At 50.9% G+C, this 14,320-nt stretch overlaps 1 protein-coding gene across 1 annotated transcript in view; it reads left to right on the top strand.

Annotated features, from left to right (window-relative positions):
* Positions 1–12,547, top strand: part of JPH3 (junctophilin 3) — a 56,550-nt gene extending 44,003 nt beyond the window's left edge. Inside the window, exon 5 of the mRNA XM_083870451.1 lies at positions 11,063–12,547. Coding sequence (XP_083726577.1) covers positions 11,063–11,143 — 81 coding nt within the window. The 3' untranslated portion in view covers positions 11,144–12,547. The remainder of the gene's footprint in view (positions 1–11,062) is intronic.
* Positions 12,548–14,320: the final 1,773 nt, after the last annotated feature.

Here is a 14,320-nt window from a genome sequence, read left to right as displayed (position 1 = left end):
TATTCTGCCTGGGGATCTTGTGGGATGGGAGGGAAGTTTGGGGAATGTGAATTCTTGTTGGTTTGTGCCTTGAATCTGCTCTCGTCTGTTACTGGATGGACACAAAAAACTACACTCAGATCGTGAAGCGAGAAAAGGAAGAGGCAGTTTATTTGGGTTTAGGGTTTAAATAGGGTTTAGACTTTGAGTAGTGATTGGGGAATGAGGTTGACACATCCCCGACCCCACTGGTCAAACCAGAAGTCCATCAATTTGTTCTTCCCCCTGGAAAGGAATGGATTATTTACAAGACATCACTCTTTGTTTTATGTTACAAACTAAAAACTCCAGTACAGAAATGTAGAAACACCCAAAGGCTGAAAAATCAGAGCAACACTCCTCCCTTCTCTCACCCTGGTGTGGGGTGTTCCCTGCAGCAGGATTTTCCCTGGAGGGTGTGAGCAGCAAGCTGGAGATTTGCAGCCCAGCAATAAAAATCCCAAATTATTGCTGGGAATTTGGAGGGAAAGCTGCAGGAGCAGGCAAGGCATTGGTGGTGCTTCCTTGGGTTATGGTTATGGAGCTTCCTGCTGGTCCAGGACAAGCCCTTGGCTCCTCATTTTGGGGGAGACAAGGATGATTTGGGCATGAAGTTACTGCTGGGAAGGGCTGGAGCTGTTCAGGAGAGAAGACAGAGTGGTCTTAAAAGCTGCTGCAAAGTGGAAGGGAATGATCTGTTCTCCACGAACAGAATTGATGGGTTTGGCGTCAAGGAGGGTGAGCCATTAACCATCCCTAATGAGGTGAGGGCTGTAATGAATTGTCTGGAGAGGCTGTGGGGGCTGGGGCAGGAGGGGGGTCCAAGGTTGGACATCACCAGCTCAGACAGGACCTGGACAGAGCTGAACCTCCTCGGGAAAGGCTGAGCTGGGCAGGGTTTGGGGTATTTTGCAGCTTTGTTTTTTGAGGATTCCTGGATTTCCCATTAGAAGATTCCTGACTTGTTGTCCCCGTTGGTTTGGCAGTGACAGGAGAGGTGGTGGGGTCTGCTGGGAGCACTGGGGAAGCCACCACTGCCCCAAATGTCCCTGGTCAGTGACAAACACATGGCAGGGCTGCAGGTGTCCCATGAGGATGCCCCAGACCTACCCAGGAGAAAAGAAAAACCTATCACGCTCAGGAGGTGACATTTCAGCAGAAAGGAGCTAAACCTCCCTGCCAGGGGAGCCCAGGATGGTGCCTGGTCACGAAACTGAAATGAATTTGTCGGTCAGGCTGAAAATCCAGGCGAGAGGCATCGAGGTGTGAGAGGTGTGGTGACATTTGCCGTGGCTGCAGCATCTCTGCTCCTCCAGCACCTGCCAGCAGAGCCGGGGTGGAGAGAGAGGAGGGAGCAGCCTGGGGTGCAGGAAGGATTTGCCCCAACTTCCCTGCTGATAAATCTCTCCCAGAGCAGCCTGAGGTGCAGGAAGGATGGATCTGCCCCAGCTGTGGATAAATCCTCCCTAGAGCAGCCAGGGGAGCAGGAAGGATTTGCCCCAGGTGTGGATAAATTCCCCCAGAGCAGCCTGAGGTGCAGGAAGGATGGATCTGCCCCAGCTGTGGACAAATCCCACCCAGAGCAGCCTGGGGTGCAGGAAGGATTTGCCCCAACTTCCCTGTGGATAAATCCCTCTCAGAGCAGCCTGAGGTGCAGGAAGGATCTGCCCCAGCCTCTCTGCTGATAAATCCCTCCCAGAGCACCCTGGGGTGCAGGAAGGATTTGCCCCAACTTCCCTGCTGATAAATCTCTCCCCAGAGCAGCCTAGGGTGCAGGAAGGATCTGCTCCAGCCTCCCCGCTGATAAATCCCCCCCAGAGCACCCTGGGGTGCAGAAAGGATCTGCCCCATCCTCCCCACTGATAACTCCCCCCAGCAGCCCTGGAGCCCTCTGCCTCCCTGCCCATGGGCTCAGGCTCAACAGTTCCCACCCAGCACTGAGAGGGAGCTGAGCAGGGGGGCTCCACAGGACACCTCCTGCAGCCCTGGGCAAACAGAGCCATGCAGGCTGTCCCTGCCTGCCTGGGAAGCCCTGGAGACATGACAGGCAGCATGAGGGGCCTGGCAGGCTCGCAGAGGGGAAGAGCAGCAATTGCACAGACACCAACCCTGGGAAGGCTGTGGGACACGCAGATGTTCCAGCACCTTTGACAACACAACCTGGGGGACACAGGAGGGATGGAATCAGTTTCTCCTCACTGGAAGCCATGAGATTTTGGGGAGACCACTGGCACAAACAGCCCTGGGCTGTCTCCCCACCAGCCCATCAGATTTGCTCCCATTTTGGAGCTGTCACAACAAATCTCCCTCCTCATGGCTGGAGGCAAAGTGCCACCAACACACCCCTGACCATTCCCAGGGAGCCCTGGGCACTGAGGAAAGGGCCCAGCCTGCCTGGAGAACTGCATGGAAAAGCCATTAGGATGCACATCCTACTTTGGAAGTGCTGGAGCTGTGGAGCAGCATGTTCAGTTTTCTCACATTCATAACCGAGGGTGGAACAGATGGCGAAGGTTTGGGAGGAAGCTAATGTAATACAGAGGAAGAGATAATATGTGGATTTAAATAACCCACAATGCCAGCAACAATTTGTTCTAGCAGGAATTGCACGGTGCTAGCAGGGTTTTGTTCCAGTGGCCTGGCAGGGATGGGGGTGGCTGGGCAGGAGCTGGGGAAGGTGAAAGGGGAGGTGCAGGGATCTGTGCTCCGACCTCCTGGACAAATCTGTGACCTCACCTGCACCTGCAGCAGAAGAGTTTCAGACCTCAGGGAGTGTGGTGAATCCCTGAGGAAGAGGAGGGGAAGGCTAAGGGAAAAGGATTTATCCCACAGGCCCCACATCCATCTCCCTGCACTCAGCAGCACAGGACAATCCCACACCCCACCCTGCAAACCCCTCCTGCATCCTGCTGGAGCTCCACATCCCCCCACAGCAAATCAAGGCTCCTCAATCCTCCCAAAAACCCAATTCCCCACTCTGGCTTGAAATCCCCCTTCGCTGTGGCCTGGCAGGGCAGGAGTGTGAGAGCCCACAGTGCTCCAGCCTGCTCACTGCCCCTTCCCTGCATCCCAAAAAGCTTCTCCCTCAAAAGGAGGGGCTCAAAGAGCAGCTCCCACCTCCCTCCAGCTGGGCTCCCTCAGAAAGGTGCTGCCAATGAGCAGCAGGGAAGTTGGGAGCTGAGCACAGCTATTTTTGCCCTACCTGAGGTATCCCTGAGCAGGAGCGAGGTCACCCTCACAGCTTAGCTAGTTTAAAAATAATCTGCCCTAAACCAGCTCTGCACAAACCATCCATGAGCCCCAGGGTTTGCTTCTGTGCTGCAGTGCCAGCACACCTCTGGTAGGGCTGGAACAGGCAAAAACACACTCTAAAAAAAAAATAAAAATAAAAATCCCTGCTCTTGATTCCTGTCTGGAAAAACAAGCTGGGAGCCATAGGGTGAGGATAAAAACAATCCAAGCTTTTCCAAAGTGTGCACAGGGAGGGATGTAGACTCTACAGAGGATTTGTAGGAGTTGTGGGTTGTTGTAGGGGCTGTGGGTTGTTGTAGGAGTTGGGGGTTGTTGTAGGAGTTGTGGGTTGTTGTAGGAGCTGTGGGTTGTTGTAGGAGTTGGAGGTTGTTGTAAGAGCTGTGGGTTGTTGTAGGAGTTGTGGGTTGTTGTAGGAGTTGTGGGTTGTTGTAGGAGTTGGAGGTTGTTGTAGGAGTTGTGGGTTGTTATAGGAGCTGTGGGTTGTTGTAGGAGTTGGAGGTTGTTGTAGGAGTTGGGGGTTGTTGTAGGAGTTGTGGGTTGTTGTAGGAGCTGTGGGTTGTTGTAGGAGTTGGAGGTTGCTGTTGGAGTTGTGGGTTGTTGTAGGAGTTGTGGGTTGTCGTAGGAGTTGTGAGTTGTTGTAGGAGTTGTGGGTTGCTGTAGGAGCTGTGGGTTGTTGTAGGAGTTGTGGGTTGTTGTAGGAGTTGTGGGTTGTTGTAGGAGTTGGAGGTTGTTGTAGGAGTTGTGGGTTGTTGTTGGAGCTGTGGGTTGTTGTAGGAGTTGTGGGTTGTTGTAGGAGTTGTGGGTTGCTGTAGGAGCTGTGGGTTGCTGTAGGAGCTGTAGGAACTTTGTTCTCCTCTGTCACTTTTCTTTTTAAAAGCAGCTCCCAGAACCAACCCCCCTTTGTTGGGGAACTGAAAACTCCTCTCACAAAGGTCATTTCTTGAGGCCACGGCTCAGTCACGTCGATGATGAAATCCAGCCCTGCTCGGTGCCGGCTCTCGGGGGATTTGGGGGTTTTGGGGTCACTGAGCCACACAAATGCTTTAAAATGACATTTAAGGGCAGCTGATGTCTCTGTGCCTCTGTGGGCACTGACCCCAGCACACACAGGACAAACTGCCAGCAATTGTTCAGCCTTGGGCCACAGGAGAAGGGGAGTGGTGCTGGTGTTGTGGGATTAAGGGATTTATAGGAACGTCACCGGTTCCTTCCCGGCCTTAAAAGCCCACAAGGCACAAAACCTGAGCCTGGAGGCTCCACACTCCCCACAGCCTTTGAGGGGGAACTAAAACAGGAGAAAAAAAAAAAAAATTAATTGTTGAGAGGCTGGAAAGGGAAAAAAAACCTTCTAAAATGCCTTTTATCCACAACCCAGAGCCCATGGAGGGCTGGGGAGGAAAGGAAAGGAACAGATTTCCTCTTCTGCAGGGGCTGCTCAGCTGCTGCTCCTCAAAGGGATGAGAAGCTCTTTAGGCACTTCAGGGCTGGGGGATTCATCCTCCTGGCCTCATTTATCCATCAGGGAGCCTTTCCAGGGGCTCGTTGTGGTCTCACTGGGGCTGTGAGGAGGATGGAGGTTCTCCCCTGTCCCATCGCAGCACCTCAAACCAGCCCGGCCACCGCATGGAGCAAATCCCAAATGCAAAAAATATTCCTGGGGAAAGAGCGGCAAGAGAGGCTTTAAAGGCATCTTTAAAGGGATCTCTGTGCCCGGCAGGGAGGGATCCCGGCAGCCTCTCCCTCCTTCCCTCCCTCCTCCGGCAGTGGAGGATTTGCCAGTGAGATGCTGCAGGTTCTGCTGTCGCTGGGGAAAGGCAGAACAGGCAGCCAATGTGCGGGCGGAGCAGGTGGATTCTCCCTTTGCCGGCTTATTCCTGAACGGATTCGTCTCCAGGTGGAGATGAATTTCCTTTCCTTTCCTTTCCTTTCCTTTCCTTTCCTTTCCTTTCCTTTCCTTTCCTTTCCTTTCCTTTCCTTTCCTTCCCTTCCCTTCCCTTCCCTTCCCTTCCCTTCCCTTCCCTTCCCTTCCCTTCCCTTCCCTTCCCTTCCCTTCCCTTCCCTTCCCTTCCCTTCCCTTCCCTTCCCTTCCCTTCCCTTCCCTTCCCTTCCCTTCCCTTCCCTTCCCTTCCCTTCCCTTCCCTTCCCTTCCCTTCCCTTCCCTTCCCTTCCCTTCCCTTCCCTTCCCTTCCCTTCCCTTCCCTTCCCTTCCCTTCCCTTCCCTTCCCTTCCCTTCCCTTCCCTTCCCTTCCCTTCCCTTCCCTTCCCTTCCCTTCCCTTCCCTTCCCTTCCCTTCCCTTCCCTTCCCTTCCTCACCTTTAGCCCTAAAGGTGGTAAAATGAGTGAAAAATTAAACCTGGGTGTTTTTCTCCACCCTGTTTGGGGTGTGAAGCTTCTCTCTGTGCATGGAGATGTTCCCATTTGGCTGTTTTGGGATGAGGCTGATGGGAAAGGGATCTGGGGACTTTTTTGGAATTAACCTCCCTGAGATTAAACCCCCCTGATTTATCCCTTCCAGTTTTAGGTTTTCCCATTTATTATTTTCCTCATCAGGAGCCATTCCCAGGTCTCCTAGTACAACCATCCCTGGGTTTTCTTTATTCTTCTCATCTCCACTGACCAGATTCCCCCCAATCCTGCGTGTCCAGACAAGCAGGAGCCATCATTTCATGGGAATGAGGAGGAAGAGGAGTCCTGGAACGAGGCAGGGCTGAGCATTGCCGCAGGCCTTGTCTCTTCTTAAGACAAATAATAATCACAAATTGTTCCTCCTCTAATCCCTGCCGTGTTCAGACAACCTGAGGTAAATAATCTTCAGAGAGAAATGGGATGTTGGGCTCGACAGGGTCCTTTTCAAAGCCTTTTCATCTCCAGGGCTTTTGATGTACCTGGGAGCACCTTCCTCCTCTCGTCTGGATGTGGGGGTTGAGCCCAGTTCCATCTCTCAGCTTGGAAAATTTGGGGCCAAACTCCAGCTTTTTTATTTTAAAACCAGCAAAATTTTACTGCTGGTTTTAAAATAAAAACCTTAAAATTAGAGCTCCAAACATACCTAAACAAACACACAGAGTCCCAGCACCTGGAGAGTGGGGATTGAACCAGGGGTGACAATCCAGTTCTTTAAGAGGCTGAAGGATCTCTAACAGGATAACTTCTCATTTTTTTCAGCCTTTTCCCCCCTCAGAAGCAATTTTTTCCATCCTACCCAACTCACTTTCACTCACAGGAGCACTTTTAGCATCTCCTGGGCCCCTTTCCTGGAGCTGCTGCAATCCTCTGGAGAGAAAGCCAAGGGACTCCCTGATGTTTCCTTTGCTAAATGCTCCTTAACCATTTCCCAGAGCCAGTTCCTGGCAACGATGTGACAATTCAGCACAAATGTCACCGAGCTGCTAAGTTTGCAGCCCTTTCTGCAGTGCTGAGGCTGGAAAATGGTGCATATCTATTTTTTATTTTTAATTTTTTTTTTTTTTTTTTTTTTTTTTTTTTTTTTGCTGATCCAAGTCCTTAGTAATTACACTTAATAGATCCCGGAGGGATTCCTAGGTAACCTGCACTCTGGTTTCCATGGCAGAGAGGCAGAGCTTGTACCCTGTGATAACAGATAATAATGGATTGCTAATGCTTAAATTAATTATGCCACAATTGCATTTGTAAACCAGCTGTCCGTCGTATTCCCAGGAAAACTCCAGAGTTGCTACACAACAGCTCCAGGACCAAAACAAACAAGGCAGAGGGGCAGGAATTACTCTGCAGCTCCAGTTGCTGTTGTTACTCCTGTGCCATAACCATGGTTTAGTCCTAGTTTAGTGTTTCCGTGGGTTTAAGGTCTAAGTTTCTGTTCTTTAAGCTTGGAAGCGAAGCTTAAAAATCCTTGGGACTTGTTGCTAGAGAAGGATCCTTCTGTCCAGCTGATATTGGTGCAGATTCCCATCCTTGGCTGATGTTTTTCTTCTCCTGTGAAGGACTCCAGGGATCTTATTGTAAAAAATATTAAATTAAATCTCCAGGAGACGCCTGCCTGGGTCAGAATGAGAGGATCCTTAAGGATCCCCAAGGAATTGGGGTTGGAAGGGACTTTAAGGATCCTCGCATTCCCATTTTGGATCCTCTCATCTCCTTATCTCATCTTTAGAATTCCTTGATTCCACAGGAGGCCAAAGATGAGATAAGGCCCCACCAAACTATGACAGCAACAGGCAAAGCTGCAGATCAGGGGCTGTGTCTCCTCTTTCCACGGGCTCCTGTTGGAGGTTGGAACACAGTGATAAGGATTTTAAAACCACTGGTTTTAGGGAGTTCAGTGCCCCCCAGCCAGGCTGGGCTCAGCAAAGCCTCTCTGCCAAAGCTCAGCTCCAGCACTGATCCATCTCAGGAATGATGCTCAGGGCTGTCACATCTCCCATGGGAGGGGAGAAGGGCAAACTCTGAGACACTGAGACCTCACAGGGCAGAAATCAGGCAGACACAAGCATTGAGGAGTGCAGCAGGGTCTGTAATTGGAGCTAAACCACAAGCTCTGGAGGGGCAAAGCTGTTTATCCACCCTGCCATTCCCACCTGCACAGCCCTGGCTGGAGCAGCACAGGCAGGAGGGGGTTAAAAAGGAGGCAGAATTTGGGAGGTGTCAGCTGGATTTGAGCTGTTTGGTTCCAGGAGCTCCCACCCCTCCCTGGTGATGCTGTTCCTGGGGTGCTGTGCCTGGGAAGTGTGGGAGATCCCTGCAGTGGCAAAGGAAGGATTTTCTCCCAGCCCTGCCCTGCTCAGGGGGTGCAGGATGCAAACAGGCCCAGCCTGAGCCAGGGGCTGGGCAGAACCTCTGTTCTGGGTGTTGGATCCCCCCATTTTTCCATCTTTGATGCCCTGTGTGAAATCACAGAACCACAGGATCGTTTGGGCTGGAAAATGCTCTGGAATTGAGTCCAACCATTCCCCCAGCACTGCCAAACCACCTCTGCTCCATGTCCCCAACGGCCCCAGGGATGGGGACCCCACCACTGCCCTGGGTGGAGAATTATCCCCAAATATCCAACCCTGGTCCAACTCAGGGCTTATTCCTCTTGTCCTGTTGTTTTTTTCTCTGAGAAAAGTGCCCAGTGAAGGCTGTGCTCCCTCCCTGGACACATCCCACCAAAGGGCTGCACTTCAGCTGCATCCCAAAGAGTGGGAACAGGGAATTGGAGGGATCAGCAGCGAGAGCTGTGCTGTTTTGGCAGGGAATTCCTGCACGGAGGAATTGGAACTGTGGCTGAGCCCTCCCTGGCCGCGGGGCCGGGGGCAGCAGGGGCCGTGCCAAGGCAAACAATGACACTGATAATCGCCCGCAATCTGTTATTATATTACCAGCAGCTCAAAAAGCCCAATAATCTTCTGAAATGCAGCTAATCCCTCCCAGCGCCAGCGAGGCCGGGCTTGGCACGGCCAGGGAAGGGAAGGGAAGGGAAGGGAAGGGAAGGGAAGGGAAGGGAAGGGAAGGGAAGGGAAGGGAAGGGAAGGGAAGGGAAGGGAAGGGAAGGGAAGGGAAGGGAAGGGAAGGGAAGGGAAGGGAAGGGAAGGGAAGGGAAGGGAAGGGAAGGGAAGGGAAGGGAAGGGAAGGGAAGGGAAGGGAAGGGAAGGGAAGGGAAGGGAAGGGAAGGGAAGGGAAGGGAAGGGAAGGGAAGGGAAGGGAAGGGAAGGGAAGGGAAGGGAAGGGAAGGGAAGGGAAGGGAAGGGAAGGGAAGGTGAGCAGGGGGTGCTCGCTGCCTCTGGAAGGTTTTTCACGGCGCAGAAGGAGAGGTTTGCCGGCACAGCCAGCCCTGGGTGGGTACCTGGCTGCTCTCCGCAATCCCTGCCTTGGCTTGGCTGCCTTTGACCCTGTTGCTAAGATACAAATACGCCTTTCCAGCAGGCTCCAGCATCCTCGCTTCCCACCCACTCCCAAACGCGAGCTGAATCAGGGCTGCTCGGAAAAGAAACGATCCGAGCCCAGCCGGGAGATGCTTTTTTTCCCCCGTTTCTTTTCCAGCAGCTCCGCAGAGGGAAAGCTCCCAGTTCTGTTTCACTCCATCCCAGCGATTTGGGGAGGGCTAAGAGGGGGAAAAGGAGCTTGGGGAAAAGCTTTTGGACCTTCCTAAGGCTTGGCTGCAGCGGGAATAGCTGAGAATCCAAATAACTCCCAAGAAATAGCAGCCACCCACCTGCTGCCAGCATCACTCACACCGGCACAGGGCAGGGATGTGCTGGGGATGGGGGCAAAACATCCCCTGAGAGCAGAGGGGAGGGCAAGGAGACCTCACAAGGCTGAAATCAGACACTGAGAAGGGCGGCAGGATCCGGAATGGGAGCTAAACCAGGAGCCGCAGGGATGAGGGACCAGGGATGGGTGAGGTGACAGGGATGGGTGAGGGACCAGGGATGGGTGAGGTGACAGGGATGGGTGAGGGACCAGGGATGGGTGAGGTGGCAGGGATGAGGGACCAGGGATGGGTGAGGGACCAGGGATGGGTGAGGGACCAGGGATGGGTGAGGGACCAGGGATGGGTGAGGGACCAGGGATGAGGTGACAGGGATGAAGTGCCAGGGATGGATTGAAGAGCCAGGGATGGATGAGGGACCAGGGATGGGTGAGATGGCAGGAATGAGGGACCAGGGATGGATTGAGGTGGCAGGGATGGCTGATGGGCCAGGGATGAGGTGGCAGGGATGGATGAAGGGCCAGGGATGGATTGAGGTGGCAGGAATGAGGTGCCAGGGATGGGTGAGATGGCAGGAATGAGGGGCCAGGGATGAAGCAGCAGGGATGGATGAAGGGCCAGGGATGAGATGAGGTGGAAGGAATGAGGGACCAGGGATGGATTGAGGTGGCAGGGATGGGTGAGGTGACAGGGATGGATTGAGGTGCCAGGGATGGATTGAGGTGACAGGGATGGGTGAAGTGGCAGCAATGAGGGGCCAGGGATGGATTGAGGTGACAGGGAGGGGTGAAGTGGCAGCAATGAGGGGCCAGGGATGGATTCAGGTGGAAGGAATGAGGTACCAGGGATGCTCTCCTGAGCAGTGTCCTGCAGAAGGATGTGTTGCAGTGCCCTGCCCGTCCCTGTGGATGCAGGGGATGATCCCAAAGGGATTGAGGCATTCCTGGGATGTTCAGCCCAGCTGGGGGGGGGTGTGGGCACTGCTGCACTGGGGTTCCTGCAGTGCTGGCCAGGTAAAATCACTCAATGCTGGAATGGTTTGGGTGGGAAGGGACCTTAAAGCTCATCCCATCCCAGCCGTGCCATGGCAGGGACACATTCCACTGTCCCAGGTTGCTCCAAACCCCATCCAGCCTGGCCTTGGACACTGCCAGGGAGTTCCCAGGAGCTTCATTTGGTCCATATAAACTCAGGAAAGGTTATCAGAGCATTCCCAAAATGTTGTCTGGCCATGGATCCCCATGTGCTGGCCTGATGTCCAAGACACCTGGAAAACAACTCTTAATTTGGAAATGTCTTGTGCACATTTCAAACCATCCCCAAACCACTCTAAGATCCTGTGTAATCTGCTTTTTTTTTTTTTTTTTTTTCTTTTTTTTTTTTCATTGACCACCTGATAAACAACCAATTTCAATTATTTTTTTAAAGCCAGAATTCCTACAGGAATGACATGGGATGATCCATCAGGGGCTGCAGCCAAGCATTTGTTTGGCAGCTTAAAAAAAAATCCTCCAAGGATTCCTGGGCACTTTGGGAAGTGTAAATTGGGATCTGCTCATGCCCAGAGCTCCCTGCAGAATTCCAAGGCTCCATCTAATTCCTGTCCTTCTGTTTCTCTTGCAGGGTTCAGCTCCCATCCTGGTAGTCATGGTGATCTTACTAAATATTGGAGTCGCCATTTTGTTTATTAACTTTTTCATCTAATTCAAGACTGTCTTGTTTGCAAAAATAACAGTTACATGTATGAATGGGGGAACAAAGAAAAACCCAACAAAAAAAAACAACAAAACAAAACAAACCAGAACCAAACAACAACAACAACAAAAAGAAAAAAAAAAAAAACAAAACAAAGGGAAAAAAAATCATAACTCGAACTGTCCTCTGACAATTTCCAAGTCTTTTCACAGAAGAACAACAAATGATCGAGTCTCACTCACAGTTTGCCTTTTTTTCCTGGGTAATGTTTTTTGGATTTTAGCCAAAATTCTTTGCTTGTATAACACTATGCTGTGTGGCATGGCAAAATGCTATCAACACTCTGCCCCCCCCAACACTGGGAAGGATGAGAAGGAATCCCAACAAAAGGAAAAAAAAAAAACAAACCTTGTTTCCCTTCCCCTCACAACCCCCCTCCAAAAAAACAAAAAAAAAATTGTCTTTGTAACGACAGCAATGAACCCCAAAATGGAGATGGGATGAGGGGACCATGGGGAGAGTTTGGGGGGAGTGGGGATGGGTTCTGGGATGCTCCAGGCTGAGTTTCCCAGGGAAATCCACAACAGCTTTAATGATAAATGGGAGAGAAAAGCGGAATCAGGCTTTTCACCCTTTGGAAATGTCGGGATGCTGCTGTGAGAAGGAGGAGAGGAGGAGCACAGGGAAGGAATGAACCCTGTCTGGATGGGAAAATGGGAGAACGGGCCTCATTCTGATCCTTGGTTTTAAAACAAAAAAAAATTGGCTTTTTGCAGAATTCCTGGGGGCAAGGGGGGGAATAGGGAACACGAGGTGTGAGCAGCAGCCCCAGCACCCTCCTGCCTTCACTCCTCCTCCCCAGGCTGCTCCTCACCCATGGCAAGGCTGGAAAACCACCCAGAGCTACTTTTAATTGACAGCGAATTTCTCCTGGCTAAAAATTCCCCCTCCCAGAAAAAAAACCAAAAAACTCTTGGAGGCACCTCCAGCAGCACAGATGGAGTGGCTGATGGTGCTGTGCTGGTGAGGAGCATCCAGCCCATCCCAAAAAACAGGCACAGGGATGCAGGGTGGGGAGGGACAGGGGACAGAGGGCTCAGTTCCAATCCACCGAGGATGGACAATTAAAACAAAACCAAGCAAAAATCCAACTGTTTCTCAAAAGGCACCTGGGGAGGAGCACCTGGAGCATGTCCCAGAGAGGAGGGAGAGGGTGGTGGGTTTGTCTCTTACATCTTGCTGTGGACTGTTTCAGACATCATGCTTGGGCTCTGAGCATGTAGTATTTTGCACTTTGTAATGCAGGATGTATATTCCAGCTTCCAACATGTCCCTGTATTAAAAAAAAAAAAAAAAAAAAAAAAAAGAAAAAAAAAAGAAGAAAAAAAAAAGAAAAAAAAAAAGAAAATCAAACCAAACATCATTGGCAATGGCAGCCTCTAAGGATGTATTTTCTTTCTTTTTTTTTTTTTTTCTCTTTTTTTTCTACGTCACTTAATTTGTTCGTTTCTACCATCTTTGTACTTTATGCCTGCCTTGATTTTTTGTCCCCTCCCTGTCCTCCCACCACGGATAACCTGCATTATACTCATTAAAGATGCCGTGTCCCTGTTCTGAGCTGTCCTGGTCCCCATCACACACAGAGTGCTCTCAGCTCCAGCCCCTGCCAGCAGCTTCCCCAAATCTCCCATTCCCTTCCACCACCACCAGCTCCTTTGGGATTTGGCAGGGCCAGGCACCAAATCCCAGCCTCAATCCCCCTCCCTCCAGCTCCAGAAGGGTGCAGGAGGGTGGCAGCACCCCAGGGTGGGGGTGAGAACCCTTCCCAGGAGATTTTGGGGTTGGGGAAGGAGGGAAAAGCCCCTCCTCGACATTCACGTCCAGAGTTGTTGGATCCAGCCCGGACTCGTGGACTCAGCTTTGCTTTGCTTCTGTTTTAGCTGTTTCTCTGCTACCTTTTCAGCAGATTTCTTATTACACTGCACTGGATTGCTATATTTTTAACCAGAAATAAACTAAGGATTAGAGCATGTGCCAGTTAAATTCAGTTCTTTTCCTTACATGGTCTGATTCCCTCCTGTCGCAGTTTTTTGCTTCCTCTTCTCCTTCCTTTCCCTTTCCAGGCACAGGGCTATGGGTGGACAGGGGAAAGGATAATTTTGAAATTCCATTTTCCACAGTAACTGTCCATCATCTTCCCACCTCTTCCTTTTTTTGTGTTGTTTTGGATTTTCCTTTTGGGTCCTTAGTCATCATATTTTTTTTTTTTTTCTCCCCTCTTCAACGCTTGCTGCACACTTGAAATGAACCAAAAAAAAAAAAAAAAACAACGACAAATTGGGATTGCAGCTTTGAGAATTCACCCCTGGGGTTTGGAATTATTCTGCTTTTCCTCTTTGGAAAGACTCTTGAGGACTTTTTTTTTTTTTTTTTTTTTTTTTTTTTTTTTTTTTTTTTTTTTTTTTTTTTGGTGCATTCGAGTGCAGGACACAAAGTTCCTGTCAGGAGCAGGTTAAACAGAGCCCTGCAGACACAGATATTTAGATATCTGTAAAACAGCACCAAAATGCCTCTTGTTATCCATCAAATAAAAACACTGGTGGTTTCCTGACTGGATTTTTCCCACTGGTGCCTGCCTAATTATTCCTGCTCTTGCCCCTGGACCAGCACAAATCCAACTTGGATTCTGCAGCTCTCTGTTCCACTCAGTCAAGCTGAGTTTTGCTCAGTAGGAAAGACAGCCACAGACTAATATTAATTGGCTCTCAACCCACACGGTCCAAAATAATGATTCCTTTCTTAATCCCGAGGAGTTGAGCAATTTGTCTCAGTCCTGGGCTTTCCACATTTGCCCAAGGCCAGAAATATTCCTGAGAAGTAGCCAGAGAGGGAGGTAATTCAGTGTATTTCCTTGTCTTATGAGCCTGGCTCCTGCAGATCTACCTAAGGCCCATTAAAATGCCCATCAAGGTGGGCCATAAATCCATGGGAATTATCCAGCCCTGCTGCTTTATGTCCAGCCTGGCTGCTGCACTTGGTCAGTTGAAGGTTTGGATCATTTTTTTTAGGCTGCACTGGGATTTTGATGTTCTGACAGCACGAGGAGGGGCTGGCACAGCAGAGACATTGGGAAAAGGGAATTTGGGAAGATTTGGATCCCACCTTGTGTGAGAGGGGTTAGCCCAG

The sequence above is a fragment of the Zosterops lateralis genome, assembly GCF_965231275.1.
Source record: "Zosterops lateralis genome assembly, chromosome: 12".
Lineage (NCBI taxonomy): Eukaryota > Metazoa > Chordata > Aves > Passeriformes > Zosteropidae > Zosterops > Zosterops lateralis.
This window is presented reverse-complemented; position numbering and strand designations above follow the sequence as displayed.